The sequence below is a fragment of the Enoplosus armatus genome, chromosome 6, assembly GCF_043641665.1.
Source record: "Enoplosus armatus isolate fEnoArm2 chromosome 6, fEnoArm2.hap1, whole genome shotgun sequence".
Taxonomy (NCBI): domain Eukaryota; kingdom Metazoa; phylum Chordata; class Actinopteri; order Centrarchiformes; family Enoplosidae; genus Enoplosus; species Enoplosus armatus.
Genome location: NC_092185.1, coordinates 13941039 through 13965580, shown reverse-complemented (window position 1 = coordinate 13965580; position 24542 = coordinate 13941039). Strand labels below are relative to the sequence as shown.

The 24542-nt window shown below is 45.8% G+C and overlaps 1 protein-coding gene across 2 annotated transcripts; it reads left to right on the top strand.

Moving 5' to 3' along the window:
* Positions 1 to 231: 231 nt before the first annotated feature.
* Positions 232 to 22762, top strand: LOC139286905 (filamin-C-like). Of its 2 annotated transcripts, XM_070907842.1 has the most exons (46): positions 232 to 607; positions 3048 to 3296; positions 4822 to 4919; positions 6063 to 6213; positions 6440 to 6558; positions 6695 to 6772; positions 6881 to 7043; positions 7200 to 7400; positions 8306 to 8443; positions 8629 to 8755; positions 8845 to 8981; positions 9085 to 9278; positions 9393 to 9506; positions 9610 to 9753; positions 9924 to 10047; positions 10327 to 10487; positions 10602 to 10692; positions 10858 to 11027; positions 11140 to 11257; positions 11356 to 11618; positions 11723 to 12320; positions 12809 to 12982; positions 13770 to 13932; positions 14022 to 14350; positions 14461 to 14584; positions 14756 to 14912; positions 14993 to 15182; positions 15306 to 15333; positions 15429 to 15666; positions 15776 to 15875; positions 15983 to 16123; positions 16295 to 16423; positions 16536 to 16709; positions 16842 to 17006; positions 17131 to 17334; positions 17443 to 17595; positions 17704 to 17826; positions 17940 to 18188; positions 18347 to 18616; positions 18759 to 18896; positions 19018 to 19133; positions 19973 to 20105; positions 20219 to 20395; positions 20502 to 20720; positions 21180 to 21401; positions 22070 to 22762. In XM_070907842.1, exons 1-46 carry the CDS (start codon positions 232 to 234, stop codon positions 22255 to 22257), a joined length of 8118 nt encoding a protein of 2705 aa, XP_070763943.1. In that variant the 3' UTR covers positions 22258 to 22762. The 2 variants fall into 2 exon arrangements, with proteins under 2 accessions (XP_070763943.1, XP_070763944.1); XM_070907843.1 differs by lacking the exon at positions 17940 to 18188 and having other exon boundaries at positions 15318 to 15327; positions 17704 to 17830; positions 18354 to 18616.
* Positions 22763 to 24542: the final 1780 nt, after the last annotated feature.

Below are 24542 nucleotides of genomic sequence, written 5' to 3'. Positions count from 1 at the left end.
GCGGACGACCAGCTGCCTGGCACATTGTAAATCGGATAATTTAATCCATCACTGTCCTGACATAAGTGGTTTCTTCGCAAGTACATCCGAAAAATCTCCAGGCTGCTTTTTAAACTCCTCCAAGTTTGAACTTTCCTCCGCGAGAGCGCGCTTGCCATCGACCTGCTAAAGTTTTCTGCGCTGCCCAGCAAGTGTCAGCGAGGTATAAAAGTGGACACGGAAAAAGCCACCATGATGAGCAATAACTACAGCGACGACCAGCTGCCTCCGCAGTATTACCAGGCCACTGACTTTGGGGAAGAGGAGGACGACGAGATGCCCGCCACGGAGAAGGATCTGGCCGAGGACGCGCCATGGAAGAAGATCCAGCAGAACACCTTCACCAGGTGGTCCAATGAGCACCTCAAGTGTGTCAACAAGACGATCACCGACCTGCAGAGGGATTTTACTGACGGGCTGAAGCTAATTTCACTCCTGGAAGTTTTGAGCCAGAAGAAAATGTACAGAAAGTACCACACCAGACCCAACTTCCGTCAGATGAAACTGGAAAACGTTTCTGTGGCACTGGAGTTCCTGGACAGAGAGCATATCAAACTGGTTTCAATTGGTAAGTTAGACTTGGGATTCAATGGCTTCTTCCAATTCAGTTGTAAAATGCAAACATAAAAATTACCAGGCTATTATTAGATAGGAAAAAGTAATAAAAACGACTTTATTATAGTTGACAGAGACAGTGTGTCCAGATCCTAATAAGATTTAAAAGCTGAACCATGATAACAATGTTTAATATCTTTTTTTTTATATATTTCTAAGTCTGTCATATCTTCACAAACACGTACACATTCTGTAGCTGCTCTGTTGGTATGTTGGCTTTCACAGGCCTCTGGAAAGATGCATTGCGTTGTGGGGTCAGCAGCCTATTGGAAAGTTACTGCAGAGGTGCCACTGAGGTCATTAACTTGTGTCAGGGCCAAGGCAGAGTGTGGCTCCATAGTGTGCTTAAGCTTACTCCTGCTGCAGCAATGTGGTAAACTATGGGCTGGAAATTCACTAGGACTGTGCTAATGAGAATGACACAATTTATACATATGGACAGCAGTGCCAGACACGCACACACACACACACACACACACACACACACACACACTCCCCTCTATACATAAACACAAGCAGGCGCACACACTCATCTCTGTCAGGTCAGGGGTCAGAAGGACTCACTGGGGCTCTTCGTTGACAGCCAGAGCCCTCAGCAGCTCCTGCGAGGTGAGGATTAACTCCAGGGGGATTTGGAGATCAGACTGTGGTGCGGATTGCTGAAGTTACAATAAATTGTTGTGGATATGTGTCACATCCACAGAGCCCCCAGAGGAAGACTTCAGTCCACCAGAGTGGACAGAATACCAACTCTTTGAGAGATTTAATAACTGAGGAGAAACTAGTAGCCTAATATGAAAAGCACAGATATTGTAAGATGGAGAGCTATGGCTTAATTATACACCTGTAGACAACCCCACAATTCATACAGGAGAGAAGTTATTAACATTTTGACAGAGTATTATTCTGGTTTGGTGACTAATGGTCCTGCCACACACTTGAGTGAAATTCCCGGCATGGCTGAGGCTTTGGCCGGTGGACTGTGAAGGCCACAGTGTGTCCACCTGGATATACACTGAGTGTGTTAATGTGAGTGTGTGTGTGAGGATACTGGGAGAAAACTCTCAGTGGCAAGCTCAAATATCAGGGGTCCTGGTGATCACAGGAGAGCAAAGGTCACAATCACAGATATCACCACAGTCTGCAGAGTGTGTCCAGGACATTGTGTCTAGGATTTAATATGTTAGTGTGTGCCTGCCACCGTTGTCCCAGCTGCACAGACACATACTAGGTCAGACTGTTTTGACAGAAAGAGGCCGTGATAATAGAAGCTCTGGCATTTTACTTCCTAGCACCCTCTCTCTAGTGGGTCAATGCAGCCCTCTTAAGATAATGTCTCATTCCAGTGACCCAGAGACACTAAAAGAGTCTCCACAGGCTTAGGTGCACATGTGTCGCAGTGTGTAACTAGATACCATTTGATGGATATCTCTTTGACCACACAGTTGCCCTTAAAGCCGGGCACAGCGGGATCAAAACCACCCTGTGCTGCATCTTGCCACCTGCCTGCGCCAGTCAAACGGTGACACATCAAATATTACCCTCTGAAAGGAGGCACTGATCTATGAAAAGATAAACAGCTTCAATAAAACAGTCTCGTGATAAACAACTGGCATCAAAGTCCCTCTGTTATTAAGGTCTTACTGAATTAACCGGAGTGTATCACACAAGATTAGTCGATGAAACATTAAAGTAAAGCGCTCCTCAGAGGTTCTCTTCGGCTTCAATGGCTGAATTTCTAAATTAGAGTGGATTTAAAATGGCTTATTTGACAAACTTTTCCTCGGAGAACTTAAGGAAATGAGCTGCGTGCTCGCTGTCACTGAATCTAATCTGCACCTATTTGATTTATCACACGCTGGCGCTACAAGTTTTGGAGGTAATTGAAATCCAAGTGGTATTTATGCAGAGAGGGATCCACTTCCACATATCCTCAGCTGTCACAGTCTTCAGAGTACCATTGTGACTGGGTGACAGATTGTCAGGGGTCCTCAGCCAGACAGCTGTCTGGGAGAAAGGGGCTCGGGGGAAGCAGTGAGGAGCATTAGATTCCTGTCTCCTCAGCAGTCAATCATCATTGTTTATATTTCTACTCAGAATAGCCTGGTCAACTCTGCAGAACAGCAAGGGAGGACTGTTTGGATATAATACTCTTATGTATAGATCTTAGGTCTTCATTTGTTGTGGTTTAGCTTTGGGCAGCAAAATACAGAATGTAAAGCAACTTACTAGTAGATTGCACAAATCTCCCTGGAACAATTATCGATGAAAACACAGCTGGAAGATGCAGTTAACTAGTGTTCCACCAAATACTGTCAGACATGGTGCATTATGTGAACTTTTGGAAGTTATAAATCCTCATGAACACTGTTGTCTCTGCTGTCCAACTACAGATAGCAAAGCCATTGTGGATGGGAATCTAAAGCTGATCCTGGGTCTTATCTGGACTCTCATCCTCCACTACTCTATCTCCATGCCCATGTGGGACGACGAGGACGACGAGGAGACTAAGAAGCTGACCCCCAAACAGCGCTTGTTGGGCTGGATACAGAACAAGGTGCCCCAGCTGCCCATCAACAACTTCAACCGTGACTGGCGGGATGGCAAAGCCCTGGGAGCTCTGGTCGACAACTGTGCCCCCGGTAAGAAGTGTGTAGTGGCATGAGCCGAGCATACAGGCCGGGCGGAGTAAGCTGAGTCTGAATACGTGCGGTGCATGTTAACAGGCTTGTTGTATGTTGCGGTTTTGCTTGGTTGCTATGGAGGTTGGGGTCAGGCATGTATCAGTCAGTGTATCTGAAACAGTATCACCTTCTCAGGAGAATTTGTCTCCTGTGCTCCTCATCTAGAAATGAAGGCTGTATATCTCTCACTCATGCTGGAGCACACACACACACATCCAGATCAGATTCAGATGTCAGCCAGTGTAATCTGTCTCTGGAGGCCAGGTAGTGTCAGTGGGTTATATAGAGGGGTTGCTGATGGCCGGAGGACGTCCCTGCCAGCTGTCCCACAATGACTGAAGCTTTCACTCTCACTGTTTCGGACCCTGAGGCTGTAGTGTTTATAGCCGTCCTGCTACACAACACCCCCAAATTTGGGCACCATTCCTCCGCCTCTGTCAAGGGGGATGCTTGGCTCTGCATCAAAATGCACATTGATCTGTCACAGAGAGGTGCCTAAGCCACAGATCCAGGGACCACAAGGCCACAGTTTGAGTCACTGCCAGTTTAGACTTCTGCTTCCAACACTGAACAGTAGAAAGTCCTCTTGTAGCTGTGCTTCACAGAGCGAAAGGTGGAGGAGTAGCAAGAGGAGTACAGAACTGTGTTTAACTGTGTTTATATGAGCCATTGATCTGACGAGACGCATCTTTCAAACACTGTGCTGTAACATTGACCATACAAGGTTCTGTTGTTTCATCAGCTAATACCAAACAGCAGGGTAACTGACGAAACTAGCTCTGTTCTGAAACACAGAAGCTCTGCTTTTAATTCAGATACAAATGTACAAAACAAGTTAATTGGGCAGACGAGGAAGAAACCAATATTCTTTTTGACAGGCACACAGCTGCATTGTCTGTTAGTATATCCAGTATGTTCTCATACAACTATAGCAAATGTCTGCCTCTCTTGGTATTACAGTGATGTTACATTATGAACTAATCCAGCACTGACATCACTTTGAAGTGATTTCCCATAGTAACATGGTGGAGGGCCCACCCCGGTGCTTCCCAGCTGTACTGTCACTGCACACTCCTTCCTTGCAGATGCACGTAAACTCAGCCCTGTTAATACTGTGGTCCTGTGTCTATTTTAATTGGATAATAGTGTTCTATGGTGTGCCTGTATGGGCCTTTTGAGTGTGTGGCAACTCTATCGCCAACACTAATCCAATTTAGGCATTAGCAGCACGGAGGAGGCTAGCTTTAGCCACAGTGAAAATGCCAGAGCGTCTCGAGGTTGTTCCTTTTGAACAGTCGAGAGAGTCCTTCAGTGAATTCAGAGGAGCGGAGCAGTGTGGGTATGGTCATGCGATGTTGTAGTTGGAGGTGTTAGACAGATAGTAGTGACAGCCCGAGTGTGCCTTATTATAGCAACCGCAGTGTAACACTGACTGCATTCGTGCGTGCAGAATTGTCTAATCACCCTGTGTGCATTCTGTTAGGTTTGTGTCCTGATTGGGCAGAGTGGGACCCAAACCAGCCTGTGCAGAATGCCAGAGAAGCCATGCAACAGGCTGACGACTGGTTGGGTGTGCCTCAGGTAAGATGCATGATAGATGTCGGTCACAAGGTGTTATTTTAGTTTGCTTTATCTCAGCTGGGTGTCAGGTGGGTGGGGCTGATCTCATAGGACAGTGCAACAAGGAAAGCAGGTGTCTTTCAGGTGTAATTGGCAACATAGTTTATACTCAGCGGATAGACATTCACTACGCACCAAGCATTTCCAAGCAGTTTAAAACAAGTACCAAGATGCATTTGCAAATGCAAACAGGCCTCACCACATGTACGCACACCTGCGAGGCAAAACTGAACCAAAAAAAGGCAGTACTGTGTATGAAATCGAGCCCAGTGTTTTTCCAGGGAGATCATGCTGGAGGGTGTCATGAAATATTTATTACCCATCTCACTTTTAATATTTCCATTTACTGTATTGTAGCTCTCAGTTAGTGAGTTTGTAGGAGTTTTATTTAGTAGATTCATGAATTTGTGGTGGTGTGAGGTTTCTTAACACCTTCCGAGCCAGCCGCTGAAACAGAGGTGTAAATATGCCGGCGCTCATCAGAATAACAATGTGAACAGAGAAAGACTGCAACATTTCCAGTCCCATTTGTAATACTCTGAGTCTCCATATTGTAATGTGCACTATGCAGGTTGTTTACTTGTTTGTCTAAGACACAGGGTTAGCTATTCTCCATGAGGCTTAGCATTGGTGAGATAGCCGGGGGGTGTATGTCATGGCTCTGCAGGCCTGGCGGCTGGATTCCAGTGTGGTGGTGTTAAGGAGATGTGGGAGAGGTCTGGCTCAGGATAAATCCCCCTGGCTGGCTTATTGAGGGCAACAATCCTTAACCCTGCTGTCCTGGGGTTAAATATAACCAGCATGGAGCATGGCTTTGTGCCACTGTGTGATAGACAGGCAAACAAGTGCTGGGAGGGAGAGAGGAGTAAATAAATCTAATCTTTGTTAAATCCCATTGCACTTTGCTTAATAAGGGAAAGTTGTAGAAATTAGTCTTTAAAGGAGTCTTAAAAATGGCAGTACAGTTAATTTAAACATAAACTAGGCTATCGTGTAAAACTGAACTTTACCCTTTATGTTGACTATACTTTTCGATTCATACCCAACCATTTATTCTCACACACGATTAACTCCTGATGTGCTGGTTGTCTTTCTGTGCTGTAGGTGATCGCTCCTGAGGAAATTGTGGACCCAGATGTGGATGAGCACTCAGTGATGACCTACCTGTCTCAGTTCCCCAAGGCAAAGCTGAAGCCAGGAGCTCCTGTCAGGCCCAAACAGCTTTTCCCAAGCAAGGCCAAAGCCTACGGACCTGGTGGGTTGCCCAATGGTTGCCATGAACACCTGCACGGTTCACAACACTTCATATGAGCAGTATGAATGTATAATGAATGTTGTTCACCTTCTCAGTCCTCAGTATCAAAGCAGGGATGTTACCTTAGCAATAGTACAAGCATCTTACTCTCAGGAAACGTTGTAATACTTGTTTTGTTGGTGTATGTTGGTGTTATTTATCTCTAGCCTCTGTATTTACATTACAGGTATTGAGCCCCATGGCAACAAGGTGCTGCAGCCAGCTGTGTTCACTGTGGAAACTCTGGAAGCTGGCAGTGGTGAGGTTTTGGTCTATGTGGAGGATCCTGAGGGACACAAAGAGGAGGCAAGTTATATTTAATAGACAAGGGATCTTAGCATACAGCCTGCTAGCCAACTCATATGACCCTGCTGGAGTTTTGCAAAGTGTAGCATCTAATCTTTAATCGAACCCTCTGTTACTTTGTCTTCTTATTCTCCAGGCTAAGGTTAAACCAAACAATGACAAAAACAGAACCTACACTGTCACCTATGTTCCTAAAGTTGAGGGTGTTCACAAGGTAAGACCCAAGCTGCTATTTTCTGATGTACTAAGTGCACTCATCACTCAGCACAACATGGACTCTATTTAAAGGTGTCTCATATTTCTCTTGCTTTTTTCTTCTTAGGTGAAAGTGCTGTTTGCTGGTCAGGACATTGACAAGAGCCCCTACACGGTGAATGTGGCAAAGGCCATGGGTGACCCTAGCAAAGTCCATGCCAGGGGACCAGGTCTGGATCCTACAGGCAATGTGGCTAACAAACCCACCTACTTTGACATCTACACAGCTGGTTAGTATGGAAGATTCAACCACTTTACATAATGACATGCAGACAACAGGAATGTGATGAAAGGCTGTTTTAAAACAAATTCAAAAGAATCTAAAAACTAAAGCTACAGCATCTGCTTTGACCTGTGATAACTGATCATTTCCCTGTCACACTCAGGTGCTGGTAATGGCGATGTCAGTGTGGTCATCGTTGATCCTCAGGGCAAAAAGGACACAGTGGAGCTCATCTTGGAGAATAAGGGCGACAGTGTTTTCCGTTGCACCTATCGCCCCATGCTGGAAGGGCCTCACACTATCCATGTATTGTTTGCAGGCCAAGAGATACCCAAGAGCCCTTTCACTGTCAACATCGCAGAGGGTGAGCCATCTGTCTGTGTTGTAAATTACTGTCAGACAAATCTGATTTCTTAGCGTGCTGTCAGGGTGATCTATCCATCACAATCTACACTCATCTTTATTTTCCCTGGGAACAGCCACCCAGTGTAGACCATAACCCTTGCTATCTGTCATTTCTAGCTCCATCCGTTGCTCCTCCCATGGGAGCTCCACTGCAGATAGCCCCTCAGTCAGTGCGCATCCCTCCTGGAGCGAAGGGTGGGAAGGGGGTACCCCCCCCAAAACCAGGCCGCCCAAGTTAGTATGGTCTGCCGGGAGGAGCCTGTGCCCATTGCTCAGCCAGACCCCCCCAAACGTTTTCTTATGCCATGCCCTGCAGATGCCCCTCTGTGCTTTCTCTAAGATTAGGGTGCCGCGGCTCGATGTCGTGCTTGGTCGCCTGCTCCATCTTCTTGCATCCTGCAGCTTGATGGTTTAGTTATGTTCAGACAGAGATGAGATGCAGTGTCGTACAAATAGTTTACAGATTGTCCCACTTGGCATTTCTGTCGACTTTGTTCTTCTCTGTTAAATATCTTTGCTTGTGCTGTTGACATGTTTGTTTTTATCACATCTAAATTTGCATCAGCCAGCATTCAGTTTTAAGCCTGCAGTCAACATTTCGGAGTGCCTGACTGAAATGTTGTCAGATGCTCCCTCGATGCTCTCAGATGTGTCAATATCCTATTCAACGTTGTGCACTTTGTGTTATGTGTGCTGCAAAAAAGCATCATTCTCATTTACAGGTTCTGTCAGTCAACCTTTAAGGAATCCCACTTGAATTGGATCTCTTTGCTACTAACATTGCTGTCAACTGCTGGCTACTCTTCGTTGTCTTTAGCTTTGCTAAATATTTCACTCTTTCACACTTGTTGGTATTCCTTTCAGCCATGAACCCAAACGCTTGCAGAGCTACAGGCAGAGGCCTTCAGCCTAAAGGCGTGAGAGTAAAGGAGGTTGCAGACTTCAAAGTTTTCACCAAGGGAGCTGGCAGCGGAGCACTAGGTGTCTCAGTCAAAGGACCAAGTAAGTCAGACAGCTCTCACTTCTCTGCATCACTCCTCAGTCCTCGTACATTTTTAGAATGACTTGCTTTGTTTTGTTTTTTGTCTGAAGGGTAGCATTCACATATGACAAATCGCTAAACAAAATGCATAACATGTCTCTTCCATTTGATAAGAATCCATATTGACTCTATTATTCATCCTCAGCTGGGGCAGAGGAGCAAGTGAAAGTGCGAGACACAGGAAACGGTGTGTACGAATGTGAATATTACCCCCTTAAGCCTGGTAAATACACAGTTAGCATCACCTGGGGAGGCCAGCCCATCCCACGCAGGTAAGGTCCTATTGCTGCCTTTACCTATTCATTAATGATGCACATTCACGTTTACGCTAGGTAATGTTGTGTATTGTTGTGTACTGCAGCCCCTTCGAAGTGGAGGTGGGTGAGGAGGCAGGTTTTCAGAAGGTGAGGGCCTGGGGTCCTGGTCTGAAGACTGGCATGGTGGGAAAATCTGCTGACTTTGTGGTCGAGGCCATCGGCACTGAAGTTGGAACTCTAGGTGAGCCGTGTGCAAGTGATATGAGCTTTCACAGGAGAAAAGTGGAATTTTTCAATGTATTCTAAATGTGAAATCTGAACATTTTAATTCTTTTGATGTTCAGGCTTCTCCATCGAAGGCCCATCACAGGCTAAAATTGAGTGTGACGATAAGGGTGATGGCTCCTGTGATGTGCGCTATTGGCCCACTGAGCCTGGTGACTATGCTGTCCATGTCGTTTGTGACGACGAGGACATAAAGGACAGCCCCTTCATGGCCCACATCCTTCCTGCAGCCAATGACATCTTCCCTGAGAAGGTAATTCCCACTCACTGAATTATATACCATACGTATAAGCAGGTCACCACGTTTTTCATCACCTGTTTTGATCTTATTATAAACAAAATACATTAAAACAATAAAATGTTGCAGGTGAAAGCCTATGGTCCAGGCCTGAAGCCAACTGGTGTCATTGTGAACAAACCAACTGAATTCACCATTGATGCCCGCATGGCTGGGAAGGGTCACCTCAAGATCTATGCACAGGTATGGAGAGCACCAGTTTGTGAAACCGTCATTGTTTATTTATTGGAGCACATCATTTATATTGCATACAGACCAGAGTTGACATGCTTTTGTATCCACTAAGGATGCTGAAGGCTGCGCCATCAACATCAAGATCACTGACAAGGGAGACGGCACATTTCTATGTGTGTACACTCCTGTCAAGCCCATTAAACACACCATCATCATCGCCTGGGGTGAGGTCAACGTGCCCAACAGCCCCTTCAGAGTAAGACACATGACAATGTAAACACACACACACAAACACAACTATGCTCCACTTAGAATTCAGTCAATTTAATATAATGATACTCCATCAAATATAGATAAAGTAAGAGGACTGCAGCAGTTGTACTTGAACCAACTGCTTCTGCCTCAAGTACACTGTGAATTCATTAGGTGCTGGTTGGAGAGGGTTGTCATCCAGACAAAGTCAAGGTCTATGGGCCTGGAGTGGAGAAGACGGGGCTCAAGGCTAACGAGCCAACATACTTCACCGTGGACTGTGGGGAGGCTGGACAAGGTGAGCATGTGTGAGGAGTTGGTGTGGGTGGATACAAAAACACTTCTGAGTTTAGACTCTAAATGGCATTAGTGCTACATCATATGAATGCTGAAAAGAATAAAACACAGAATGAACAGAATAAGTAATTGTGTGCAGTTTAGCTGACAAAGCTGAAGTAAGTTATTTGAAATGTACTTGAAATAAAGCTCTAGGCCGTGGAGGGACTGCTTCTATTTATTCACATCATCTACTTTTGAATGACCTTCGTGAACTGTGCTCATTGCTATGCACCATTAGGGGACATCAGTATTGGAATCAAGTGTGCCCCAGGGGTGGTTGGCCCTGCCGAGGCAGACATCGACTTTGACATCATCAAGAATGACAATGACACCTTCACTGTCAAGTATACTCCCCCTGGTGCAGGCAAATATACCATCATGGTGCTGTTTGCTGACCAGGTAAGAATACAGTTTCCAGTGCAAAAGGGACTGAAGACTTTTGTAGAATCATTTTTGTTATTTTATTTAGTCATGAGTAATTTCTTATGATTGTTTTATGATTGGCTTTGTCAGGAAATTCCCATCAGTCCATTCAAAGTCAAAGTGGATCCTTCCCATGATGCTGGCAAGGTGAGAGCAGAGGGCCCCGGACTCAACAAGACAGGTGAGATCAGCTGACACCAAGAACCACAATGAGTATAAACACCAAGCACACTAAATGTATAGGTATTTGCATTTGCAACAAACACCCACCACAATTCTTGATGTCATAGAAATGATTTGATTTGACTAGGATTGATAGCATTGAAAAAACACGTGTGTGTTTCAGGAGTGGAGGTGGGCACTCCAACCCACTTCACCATCTACACAAAGGGAGCTGGCAAGGCCAAGCCTGAGGTGCATTTCGCAGCATCAGGCCCAGGAGAGGCGGTTCGTGACTTTGAGATCATCGATAACCACGATTACTCCTACACTGTCAAGTACACGGCTCTTCAACAGGTACAGTAGGCCTCTGTTTTGAAGTCCATTAACATTTGAACAGGGTGCAGAGATTATTCATAATAACGCCTCAAATCAATCAATATTCATTCTTCCTCTTGTGTCTTTTCAGGGTAACATGGCAATTTCAGTCACTCATGGAGGAGATCCCATTCCCAAGAGCCCCTTCCACATCTCAGTGGCACCACCTCTGGATATTGGAAAGGTGAAAGTGGAGGGATTAGACAACAGTAAGTTACAAGCACTAAATACTATATTCTTGCATTAACTATGTAAAAATAGTTAATTTCATTATGCTTTAAGTTCTTCATATTAATCTTTCTTGCAGAAGTGGAGGTTGGAAAGGATCAGGAGTTCACAGTCAACACAAAGGGCGCTGGTGGGCAGGGTAATGTAGGCGTGAAGATGACCTCACCCTCTGGCCGACCAATCCCATGCAAGCTGGAATCAGACAAAGCCAAAGGCACTCACAGTGTGAAGTACATTCCCCCAGAGGAGGGGCCGTACAAGGTTGATGTCAGCTATGATGGGAACCCAGTGATGGGTAGCCCCTTTGGGGTCGAAGCAGTGATGCCTGCTGATCCTTCAAAGGTAAAAGTTCATGACAGCTACATGCATGTGGCTCATGAAACATGACATTGAATACAAGTTTGTAACACCACATCTCAAAAACTGACCTGACTGTTGCATCACAGGTGCGAGCCTTTGGCCCAGGCCTGCAGGGAGGCATTGTGGGTAAACCAGCTCCATTCACTATTGACACAAAGGGAGCTGGTGCAGGTGGGCTGGGCCTGACTGTGGAGGGTCCCTGCGAGGCGAAGATTGAGTGCCAGGACAACGGTGACGGCACATGCTCAGTGTACTATCTGCCCACTGAGTCTGGGGAGTATGCCATCAACATCTTGTTTGCCGAGCAGCACATACCCGGCTCTCCCTTCAAGGCTGCAGTGCGCTCGGTCCTCGACCCCAGCAAGGTGACAGCTAGCGGGCCGGGTCTGGAGAGGGCCAAGGCAGGTGAACCAGCGACCTTTACTGTGGACTGCACCCGGGCAGGCGACGCTGAGCTCACCATTGAGATTGTATCAGAGACCGGAGTTAAGGCCGAAGTGCACATCCAGAAAACTGCAGAGGGGACCTTCTCTGTGACATACATCCCACCCTTCCATGGCACACACACCATCACGATCAAGTATGGTGGCCATATGATTCCCCAGTTTCCTAAGGTCCTGCAGGTCGAGCCCTCTGTGGACACCAGCGGGGTGCACGTCTATGGGCCAGGAGTGGAGCCCAGAGGTAACGAGACCAAGAACCCGAGTTTAAAATGAGTTAGCATGACATGCACATTTTTAATAAATCTAGGGTATGTACTAGTGCTAAAATAAATAGTCAGTTATCAGAAAAGCAATTAAAGTCATGCTTTTCTATGTTTTATATAATTGTTGTTTCAATATATTTGGGTTTTGGATTGTAGCTCTGAAACACAAGCTGTTAGGAGATGTCACCTTGGGCTCTGCAACATTTTTTAATGGTTATTTAACAGTATTTTCTGATGTCTTATAGTCTAAATGATCAGTTCATTAAACCAAAAATTATTTACAAGTTAATTAACTGAAAATGAAAATACTGAATTGTTAGTTGCAGCCCTAGTATGTACTATTTTTAACTGGTTCATAAACAGCTCATAAATCCGTTATAAAGATTTCAGGTCTTAACAGGACTGAGCCTACTTGGTCTTGTTTCTCTTTGGGAACAAATCACCTGAAGGGCTTTTCTGTTTTTAGGGGTCCTCAGAGAAGTCACAACCCACTTCATCGTCGATGCCCGTGCCCTCAACAAGGTTGGAGGAAGTCATGTGAAGGTTCACATCATCAACCCCTCCGGCACCAACACAGACACTTACATCACTGACAAGGGAGACGGCACCTACAGAGTGGAGTACACAGCATTTGAGGATGGTAGGAGAAAAATATTACATTATTTCATTTAACAGTTTTAATTCAAGGATTAAGTAGGATCTTTGTCAAAAATGTAACATTAACAAACCTAACCTGCAGAAGATAGATAGAGGATTTTACATAGACAGGCTGTCTGAAAGAGTGCATACAGACAGACGGAGGAATCACTAACAGGTGCACGTGTTGGGCGCCATTTGGGAGTAAAGCAGGAGAGTGGGAAAAAAAAGAATGAGAAAAAGAGGGGTATAAATACAGAATGATGCAGTGGAGCAATGATGTGAGGGGCAGAGAGCAGGGAGGCAGAGAGGCAGACAGGCTCTGTTTTATAAATAGTGTGCTCTGGAACAGAAGCTCTTAACCAGGCAGGTATGTGTGCTAAAGGCTGCCTGCACACAGCTATACAGCAGGGAAATGACAGGGGATATTAATAGAGGCCTATAACACAAAGCAAAGAGATCACAGAGCACTTCTCCACCACCAGACATGCTCTAATATCATAGCAGTGCGACTGGGAATCTGGCTTATAGGCCTACTGAGAGGGCTCTGTCAGAAAAATGTTGCAACAGAATAATGAATAGGGAACAGATGTAATGCCTTGTACGTTCACCAGAGTGTCTGCGCTGTAGATGCAGTCTTTTATAAATAAACAGATGTTTATCTCCCTAAAAGGGAATTTGTCTGGCCCATAATTAAAAGCAAGTGGCAATAACAGAAATATTGGCTCGCTTTGAGATCACTCAGGCAGAGAGGTATGACATCAGACATTGATCTTTCTGTTTATGTGCAGGAATGCATCTGATTGAGGTGCTGTATGACGATGCGCCTGTGCCTAAGAGTCCCTTCAGGGTGTCTGTGGTGGAGGGATGCGATCCGTCCCGAGTCCGCGCCTATGGACCAGGTCTGGAGGGAGGAATTACCAACAAGCCCAACTGCTTCACCGTGGAGACCAGGTACTGTTGGATCACATTTGAAGGGGAAATTTGTGGCAAATTAACTCAAACATGTGCAATAAAATTCAAAGTGTTGGCTCCTCTTTCAGGGGTGCTGGTACAGGAGGCCTGGGCCTGACCATCGAGGGAGCCTCAGAGTCAAAAATATCCTGCAAGGACAATAAAGATGGCAGCTGCAGTGTGGAGTACATCCCCTTCACTCCTGGAAGCTACGACGTCAACATTACCTACGGAGGTCACCCGATTCCTGGCAGTCCATTCCGTGTGCCAGTGAGGGACCCTGTGGACCCCAGCAAGGTGAAGTGCTCAGGTCCAGGTCTGGGTGCTGGAGTGAGAGCCCATGTTCCTCAGACTTTCACAGCAGACTGTACCCAGGCTGGACAGGCCCCACTGGATGTCAAACTCTATGGCCCAACAGGTGAGGACATGCTGTTTAATCATGAAAACCCATAAACCTTGTCTACTCTAAGCTGACAAGTAACTGCAAGTTGGTGGTAAATGATTATTTCCATAATGTCTTATTTCCAGGTACTGTGGAGCCAGTTGGTGTGAAGAACAACGGTGATGGCACCCACACAGTTCACTACACCCCAGCCCAGGATGGCCCTTACACTGTAGCTGTCAAATACGCAGATCAGGAAGTCCCACACAGGTACAGTGTGAAGCCAGGCAGTATGTGCAGATATGTCTTAATTAAAGTTCTGCTCTGTCTGGTTGGATTTAAAAAAGAAAAGTGTAGTTCAGCAAATGTTCTGTTCCCATTTCTGTCTTTTGTAAGGCTGGGTTTAGTAATTAGACTTGATATTCTCTCCTTCTGCCACAGTCCTTTCAAGGTAATGTCTCAGCCTGGGCATGATGCCAGCAAGGTACGCGCCAGTGGCCCTGGTCTAGACACAAAAGGTGTGTCTGCAAGCCTGCCTGTTGAGTTCACCATTGATGCTCGTGACGCTGGAGAGGGACTGCTCACCGTGCAGATTCTGGTGGGTTCAGCTATTTTTAACACGATAATTTCTGAACTATAAACCACCATCTAAAATAACTCAATATTGTCTATTGACAGGACCCAGAGGGCAAGCCAAAGAATGCAACCATCCAGGACAACAGAGACGGCACCTACACTGTCTCCTATGTACCTGACTCTACAGGCCCCTACACCATCACCATTAAATATGGAGGAGATGAGATTCCTTACTCCCCATACCGCATCCAGTCCCTGCCCACAGGAGATGCCAGCAAATGTCGCCTCACAGGTAATAAAAAACACTGTGAATCCATAATTGTTCTGATAGATAAAAATAATGCATTATTTATATGTAGCATTTAGATGTAGCATTTACATATTTATATTCAAAACCTGCATTTTTCCTTTCCAGTTTCTATTGGAGGACATGGCGTGTGTGAGTAACCAAGGCTTTGTTTTTATTTCTCTGCATTGCTAGAAAATTGCAACTCTCATTACCCTTTATCCTCCTTCCCTCTCTGTCCTTAACAGCAAGTCTTCAGAAGCTGCAAACCTCTGAGGATACAGTTATCACAGTGGATGCCAAGGCTGCTGGGAAAGGCAAGGTGACCTGTAAGGTGCAGACCCCACAAGGGATGGAGCTGGACATGGACGTGGTAGAGAATCATGATGGGACCTTTGACATTTACTACACGGCGCCTGAACCTGGGAAATATGTTATTACCATCCGCTTTGGGGGGCAGAACATCCCTAAAAGCCCCTTCCATGTGGTGGTGAGTAAAGTATTTAACCGCTGCTACAGTTGAGTGTGTGCGAGGTGCACTCTTGTTCCGACATTTAGGTGAATGAAACCAACTATTTTTCTTCTCTCTGTATTGACAGGCCACAAATGAGCCAGTAGTTCCCCGCGATACTGTGGATCCTCTCTTCCGTCCGGTTAACTTCCTCGTCCCCTTCATGCCACAGCAAGGAGAAATCACAGGTGTGACAAACACTACTCAAACAGAAAGAAAAACCCTGCACACACACAAACCCACAAAACATCTTTTTTAGGTTGCTGGCATTTAACCAAATAGCTGTCATTTCTAGGTGAGGTGCGGATGCCTTCAGGCAAGACTGCCTGCCCACATATCACTGACAACAAGGATGGCACCATCACAATCAAATACCAGCCCACAGAGAGAGGCCTGCACGAGATGGACATCAAATATGAGGGCAACCACATTCCAGGTAAGAAACACGCCACGTTAGACGGATGTGAAGTCGTTGTCTGCTTTGAAAATAATGATTATAATTGATTTATATCAGGATTTTGTGCTATCTTGTTTTTGTAAGCACAATACAAATAAATACTGTACACAGTTCTGAGTCTCATAACTGTTTGCCTTACATCCCCTATAGGAAGCCCTCTGCAGTTCTTTGTGGATGCTGTGAACACTGGAGTGGTGACTGCTTATGGTTCAGGTCTGAGTTACGGCATGGTCAACAAGGCTGCCACTTTCACTGTGGTGACCAAGAATGCAGGAGAAGGTACCACGCCTTACTTTTCCAGTTTTGTAGTAATACAGTTAACCCTTACAAACTGTTGTCAGCACCACACTGCAGAAAATTTAAAATCTGGGTGTTTTTTTCCCGCTCTCAGGTGGTCTGTCACTGGCAGTGGAAGGTCCCTCTAAGGCCGAGATCACCTGTAAGGACAACAAAGACGGTACCTGCACTGTGTCCTACCTGCCCACAGCTCCTGGAGACTACAACATCATTGTCAAGTTTGACAACAAGCACATTCCTGGCAGTCCCTTTACTGCTAAGATAACTGGTGAGGACACAAATTATATCTCCCTTAGACTGACTTTTTTAAACTGTTGATATTTATTGTGGATGTGTATATTATAAATTAAATCAGGTTTTAGGGGTTGACAAACATCTAAACCACCTTTTTTATTTCAAGGGGATGACTCCATAACCAGGACATCACAGCTGAACGTCGGCACAGCGGCTGACGTGTCGCTGAAGATCGCAGAGACTGATCTGAGCTCTCTGACTGCCAGTATCAGAGCACCATCAGGCAATGAGGAGCCCTGCCTGCTCAAGAGACTGCCCAACAGACACCTTGGTGAGATATTCACTTACCAGATACTAGCAGAACATAGAGACATTGCTGGATTCATCTAATGCATTTAAATTTAGTTTTTCTGGTCTTGATTTTTTTCCCATCTCTGCCTTTTTTATGGTCACAGGTATCTCTTTCACCCCTAAGGAGGTCGGCGAGCATGAAGTGAGCGTGAGGAAGAATGCCATGCACGTGGCCAACAGCCCTTTCAAAATCATGGTGGGCCAGTCAGAGATTGGCGAGGCCAGCAGAGTGAAGGCTTTCGGTAAAGGCCTGGTGGAGGCACACACTTTCGAAATGGCTGAATTCTTTGTTGATACAAGGAACGCAGGTAAGCTTTAGAGACGGTGCGTTTCACCTTTATGGCACACACAGTCGGAAAAAACACAAAGGCAAGAATTACTTTTTCAACCTCACTCTACTTCTGTTCTTCTGTCAGGTTATGGGGGTCTAGCATTGTCAGTCGAGGGTCCGAGCAAAGTGGATATCAACTGTGAAGATGTGGAGGATGGGACGTGCAGAGTGACCTACTGTCCAACAGAACCTGGAAGTTACACGGTTAACATCAAGTTTGCTGAAAAGCACATCCCAGGTTTGAATATTTTGCCTGGACAAATACAAATACAAAAGCATTTGGCATCTTAAAATAAAAGAAGTCTGTATATATTTTGTTTACTGTATATGCATTTGTGCCCATTAGGAAGTCCTTTCACAGTGAAGGTAACCGGAGAAGGAAGGATCAAGGAGAGTATTACTAGAAAGAGACAGGCGTCTTCTATTGCCTCAGTGGGCAGCACATGTGGCCTTAACCTCAAGATCCCAGGTGAGTACAGAAGCCAGTGAGAAGTGATTAGAGGGCAGCAGCCAACCATCTTTAAAAAAATTACCCTGCTGTACACTCACATTTGTATTCTCACTGCTTTCTCCTTGCTGTAGGAAACTGGTTCCAGATGGTTTCAGCTCAGGAGAGGCTGACCAGGACGTTCACCCGCAGCAGCCACACCTACACCCGCACTGAGCGCACAGAGATCAGCAAAACCCGTGGCGGAGAGACCAAGAGGGAGGTACGAGTAGAGGAAAGCACCCAGGTGGGAGGAGGAGGAAGCCCCTTCAGAGATGTTTTTGGAGACTTTCTGGGCAGAGAGAGCCTCAGCAGCTTCGCTGGCATCACTGCCAGACCTGAGGGTGAGTCCAAATTTAAAGCAAATCTTTCAAGATTTGGCTTTAACTGCCCACTAAATGATTTATGTTGTATTTGTTAACCAAGACTATCTGTAATATAGCCTGTGCAAATGTCTTGGTTGTATCTAAACACATCCTCTGTGCTGCTCTGCCTCATCCAGTTGACAGTGGCTCTCAGGCCATGACGGCTCAGGTGACCAGCCCCAGTGGGAAAACTGTGGATGCTGACATAATGGATGGAGGGAGCAGCACCTACAGCGTGCGCTTCATCCCCCAGGAAATTGGACCCCACACTGTCAACGTCAAGTACAGAGGCCAACATGTCCCTGGTAGCCCCTTCCAGTTTACTGTGGGGCCCATGGGGGAGGGAGGAGCACACAAGGTCCGCGCAGGAGGACCTGGTCTGGAAAGAGGCGTGGCTAGAGCACCTAGTAAGTTCCCTCTGAGGACGTAGACATGCTATCAATTGTGTTTTCTCCAAATTCTATTTAAAACATGATTTTAAGTGTTTCATGAAATGTTGATACTTTAGATGAACCTTCTTCTGATTTAGCTTTGTTTCACCCTCTCTAGCTGAATTCAGTATCTGGACCAGAGAGGCAGGTGCTGGTGGTCTGTCCATCGCTGTAGAGGGCCCCAGCAAGGCTGAAATCTCCTTTGAGGACAGGAAGGACGGCTCCTGCGGCGTCTCCTACATAGTGAAAGAACCAGGTAGAACTTTCCTGGTTTGAATGTTTTTTTTTTCTCTAAACTGCTAAACTTTTCAGTAATTCCTCCATACTTCCTCCAGTTCATTTGATGGTGAAAGTAAATAACCTGTCTGCCTCCCCAGGTGACTACGAGGTGTCAATCAAGTTCAACAACGAGCACATCCCTGACAGCCCATTCATCGTTCCGATTGCTACACTGTCAGACGAGGCCCGCAGGCTCACTGTCACAAGCCTTCAGGTAAGATCACACACACACATACATACACACACAGAGTTGACAGAAGCCACGTTAATTTGTTGCACAAAACAATCACAGACACAATACACGCACAGTCACAAAATATCAGCACTGAATAGCAGATTGCATGTAACATAATGTACGAGTGGTTGTTGATATTTCTGTCTAATAGCACTTTGCCCTTGAAATGTGATTGAATGCCAGTGTTGGAGCATTATCTGCGACTATAATACTGTGATGCTGGCCAGTGATGAAGGGCCGGATTAACTGTCCCTTGCTCATGTTGGGCAACACAAGCTGTGCTATGTGTGGGCAGTCAGCTAGTCTATGTGATTGTGTTTCTGTCTAAGAGGAAGAAAGACAGAAAAGAGTGAGCGGAAGATAAAGACGTGTGACAGCTCACAATATCGGTCTCCTTCCTTCACAGATGCTTGTTTTATTTGCTTTCACAGTTTCCATTACAACTGCCAACAATGCTAAAAACGTGTATTTTTAGTTAACTGAAAAGCCACTTCAGAGTGCTTTTCCGCCACAAGAAGCCAGGTGAAGTGCGATATCAGACCAGCGTTTAAAAAGTCATCCTACCTCTTATGTCTGGTAGGACAGCTCGTCCGCCTGTAGGGCAAAAACACTAAACGCCTCGCTGTAAACTCTGACCTTTTCTGCCTCTCACACCCAGCCGCTCAATCTATTCTCGTTCAGGCGTGATGAGTCACACACTTTGTGTCTTTGTGTCTCGAGGTGCGGGCACACACGCACACACACACACACACACACACACACACACACACACACACACACACACATATTCTGATCATATTCTTCCCTGTCTTTTTTAGGAGAAGGACTTTAAGGTAAACCAAGAGGCATCCTTCATGGTGGAGCGCAACGGGGCTCGAGGTTTGGTTGACGCCAAAGTCCACACCCCCTCTGGCTCTTCTGAGGAATGCTATGTGACTGACCTGGACAGCGGTACGTACCAACCTCACTTTGCAGTGCAAAGTAGACAGAGAATTCAGCTTTTTTTTAAATCCCTGAGCATCATTTATGAGTAATAGATCAGTAACTTCTCCGCTTGTGTGCAGACAAAAATGCCATCCGCTTCATTCCACGGGAGAACGGCGTTCACTCCATAGATGTCAAGTTCAACGGATGCCACATTCCTGGAAGCCCCTTTAAAGTGCGAGTGGGTGACCCGGGGCTGATTGGAGACCCAGGCATGGTGACAGCACACGGCCCTGGACTGCAGGGAGGAACCACAGGTAGATACACAATCACCACTACAAATACGCGTGATAATTTAGCATGGTCACGTGCAGCAACTGAGCAGTCTTTTCATTTTTTTCTGCATTGCCCTCTTTCCTCCAGGTGTGCCCTCAGAGTTTGTGGTCAACACCTGTAACGCAGGCTCTGCCACTCTATCGGTCAACATCGATGGGCCGTCCAAGGTCAAGATGGACTGTCGGGAGTGTCCTGAGGGCTACAAGATCACCTACACACCCATGGCACCTGGCAACTATCTCATCACCATTAAATACGGAGGGCCACAGCACATAGTGGGAAGCCCTTTCAAAGCTAAAATCACAGGTCTGCTTGACAGTCATTCTCCCATCTGATCTGTGGATGACAAGTGTCTCGATTATGAAACAAATGTTCCTCTGAAAAAAGTGTGGAAGTCAGGAAAATGTTGTGTCCTTTTCGTTCATACTGCTCAGTGTACGTGTTACATAATAGCTGTCTTTCTCTGGCACTTCACCGCTATATTGCTGTCACTACTTGGAGCACACAAATTCCTATTTTTTATTAATGTAACATAAAAAGAACTCCAGTGAGTCCTGGAAGTTCACTTTATTTGAAAGTGGTATGAAATATTTTCCTACTCATGCACTAGTCCACTTCCTTGCACTTTTCTACGGAGGGAAACTCTCACCACGAGCAGCAGCATGTTTGCTTCACTCATATCTTTGTCAATACTGAGTATATTATATAATGTCTGTATTGAGCCATGATGATATTAGATAACCTTTCTCTCTCCCTCTCCCACAGGCACCCGGCTGTCAGGGGGACACAGCCTCCACGAGACCTCCTCTGTCTTGGTCGAAACAGTGACCAAGACCTCCAAAGTGGGTGGTGCCTGCAGGTCCTCCTCTTCCACCACCTCAACCTCACTGACATCTGATGCCAGCAAGGTGGTTTGTCGTGGAGCAGGGCTGTCCAAGGCTTTGGTCGGACAGAAAAACAATTTTACAGTTGACTGCAGCAAAGCAGGTGAGATGATCGCTAACAGACAGACACAAACAGACCTTCGTACAGAAAAAACATAAATCAAACATGTAGTTTCTGCAGACACTACAGACTAAAGCAATATTGATTCCTTTTTGGCCACTTGCAGGCAGAGGAACAAGATGTAAACACAACTCTTTTAAAGTTGTTATGGTGAATGTGTTAGCAAACAATTGCCAATTTACACATCCAGTAGACATGGAACAAAATTTGCATTAATTTGGAGTCATGTGTCTGGCAACCAGACCAAGTCCAGTATTGTCTCCACCAACTCCTAAGGGAAACATCTGTCTCTTTAGCGGCTGAATGCTCCACTACGTTCAAGAACTAGTCGCTAACTTTGTCTGTCTGGCTGTGGTGTTGGGCAATTATGAGTGAGAGTAAACAAAACATTAAAGTTACCGGCCTGAAATCCAAAACAAAGAGATGAAAGACACTAAAACGTTGAGCTAAACTGCTGAATCGGGGCATAATTCTCTATGGGTTTGTCACTATGAGTGACTCCTCTTACATTAGAGATAATCATTACATCAGTGGGTTGTATATAACATTTGATTAGTGCAGCTTTAAGACAACACAACAAACACACACACACAAACACCTGTGCAACTTTTGTACACCACGATCATTAACTCCCCCTCTGCTCTCTGCAGGTACCAATATGCTGATGGTGGGTGTTCATGGACCCCATGCTCCCTGCGAGGAGGTGTATGTCAAGCACATGGGCAACAAGCTCTATAACGTCACCTACACCGTCAAGGACAAGGGCAGCTACACCGTCATCGTCAAATGGGGCGACGACAACATCCCCGGGAGCCCTTACAAAGTGGCCGTACCCTAAAATAAACTGTACCAATGCCTCGTCCCCTCTCCTCCCCTGACCCACCACCCTTTTCTCATCACATGCACGCTTCAATCAAACTCCCCAGTACTTCTTCTCCGGCGCTGCTCTTCAGCGGATTACAATATACTCAACATGCACTAAAACCTGCAGGGACATTTGCTTACAGTTTTCTTGATTACAGAACATCTATTGTGCCAAAGTTTTGTATTAACTCCAGAAATTACACTTACAAGTGTGCATACATTCAGAGTGATGCAAAGGCGACGGTGTGCTTTACGAGTCTTTGTGGTTAAATGTTTTGCTCGGCCCATAAAATTTCTTCTCTTCGTTCTGTTGTGTTGTAAACGAATGACATAATATATGGATGTTAAGAGATGTTGGAGAAATCAACAGTATTGAAGTTTGATGCAATATGGTTTTGTATGGTTTAAGAATGAGAAATTGACTTTTTTTGTTATATTAACCTATTTTTGGTAAGTCTTTGCAGACCTAATAAAGATTTAATGGCTAACTTTCCAGACAAAAGTGATTGAATTTATTTGATTTCTCACAGAGCTAGTTAGTTCAGCAGGAGGCATTTCTTACTTTTTAGGTTTTCATAGTTTCATCATGCAGCTATTTTCAGACCACTGCTGGTTCTTCCATCTGAGCAGCTGTCAGGATATTTTCTCTTGATCACAGAGGCTCTCGGCTGAGTATCTGACCAGCATCTAATTTCATGGCTTTAAATATTTTGTTCACATCCCGGGATCTTATGCTAGCTTCAGATAGTGAATCTCCTATAGCGCTTTATTTACCTTTGACAACAATTCAACATTGCTGATTAGTATCGCATTGATGAAGCAGTCCCCTCGCTTACATCCTGTACTTGTCCAAATGCAATCACAAGATGGCAGCATACTCAAGCTCTCCTCTGTGTCTACGTCTCAACCAAATACACCAGAAGAAAATCTCCATTGTTCCCAGTGAAGATTAACTACACCATCCTTTACACAAGGGAGCCTGTGGAGCGTAGAAACCAGAGGCATCAGCTTCCATTGTGTGTGTAATTAATCCTGTTGGATCAGAGATGGAACACAAGTGGTTTCTGTTGTGGCTTCCTCATGGGGGAGGGGGCAGACCCTGCTGAGGCACAAATCAACCAGAAAGAATGGAGTTTCAGCCTTTTGCTTGTGTGTGTTCCCATGCATATGTGTGTGTAATCACTTGTGTCTCCTCCGTGGCCTGTGTGTGTGTGTTCTGTATGTCCTCTGCGTGGTCTGCAGGCCTCGGTCCCACAGTGAGTCAACCACCCAGCCTCCACACGCTGACACACACCACCAGCACCAGTACCATTCTTCACAGAGAGGAGCCTATAATTAGGTGCTAATTTTCTCTGGTTCCACTGTGACATGATGCTGGGGGCCATGGCGAGGCAAGACAGAGCAGGCGGGTGCATTTGATGAACAGTGGCGAGAGCTCGACTCCGGACCATCTGGCCAAGTGGCTGGCGCTGCCCGTGCTGACGTTGGGACCAGGGCAGGGCCCACCCACGTCAGTCTGTCCTCCCCGTCCTGCTCCTCCGGACCGGGACCCAGGCGTCTGTCCACCACAACATGTTTATCTGGAGTGGCTGCCAAGTGAATCACAACAGCGTGGAAGATATAGCTCCTCGCTATGCAGACAGCAGCGATCAAGCAAGCAGAGGGATAGAGAAGCGGGGGGGGGGGGGGGGGGGGGGGCAAAGACAGGGGAAGAGAGTGTGGGAGGCAGAGAGGGGGAAAGATGGATTAGAGGAAGAGAATGGGATTAAAAGAATCCAGATGGAAGAATGTGAGACAGACAGGCACACAGACACACACAAAAACACAGAAAGTAGATTTCAGACAACCTAAAAAACACACACTGCATATGAGTCAATCAGAGCTCCAAATTCATTTAGAACATGCTAATGCGATGTGTAGCTTATAACCTTCAAAGCAATCATAAATGTTGGACTTAGTGAAATGGGTGATGACTTATTAATTCTGTTCTGAGGGGGGATCAGTGGAAGGTGGGGGGGGGGGGGGGGGTGCTTCTGTCTCTCATACATCTCTCTCATCTCCATCCTCACTCTCTCTCTCTCTCTCTCTCTCTCTCTCTCACACACACTCTCAGAAATCTGGATTATGTTAAGAGTAAAATTGTGTAAAGGCATGCCCCCAAAAGCTTTTGAAGTTGGTGCTCTCAGGGCAAAAATCTCATTCTCTGGCTCGCCCCTATCATGCTGACTCCTGCTCTCTTCTCTCTCTCCGTCTCCTCTG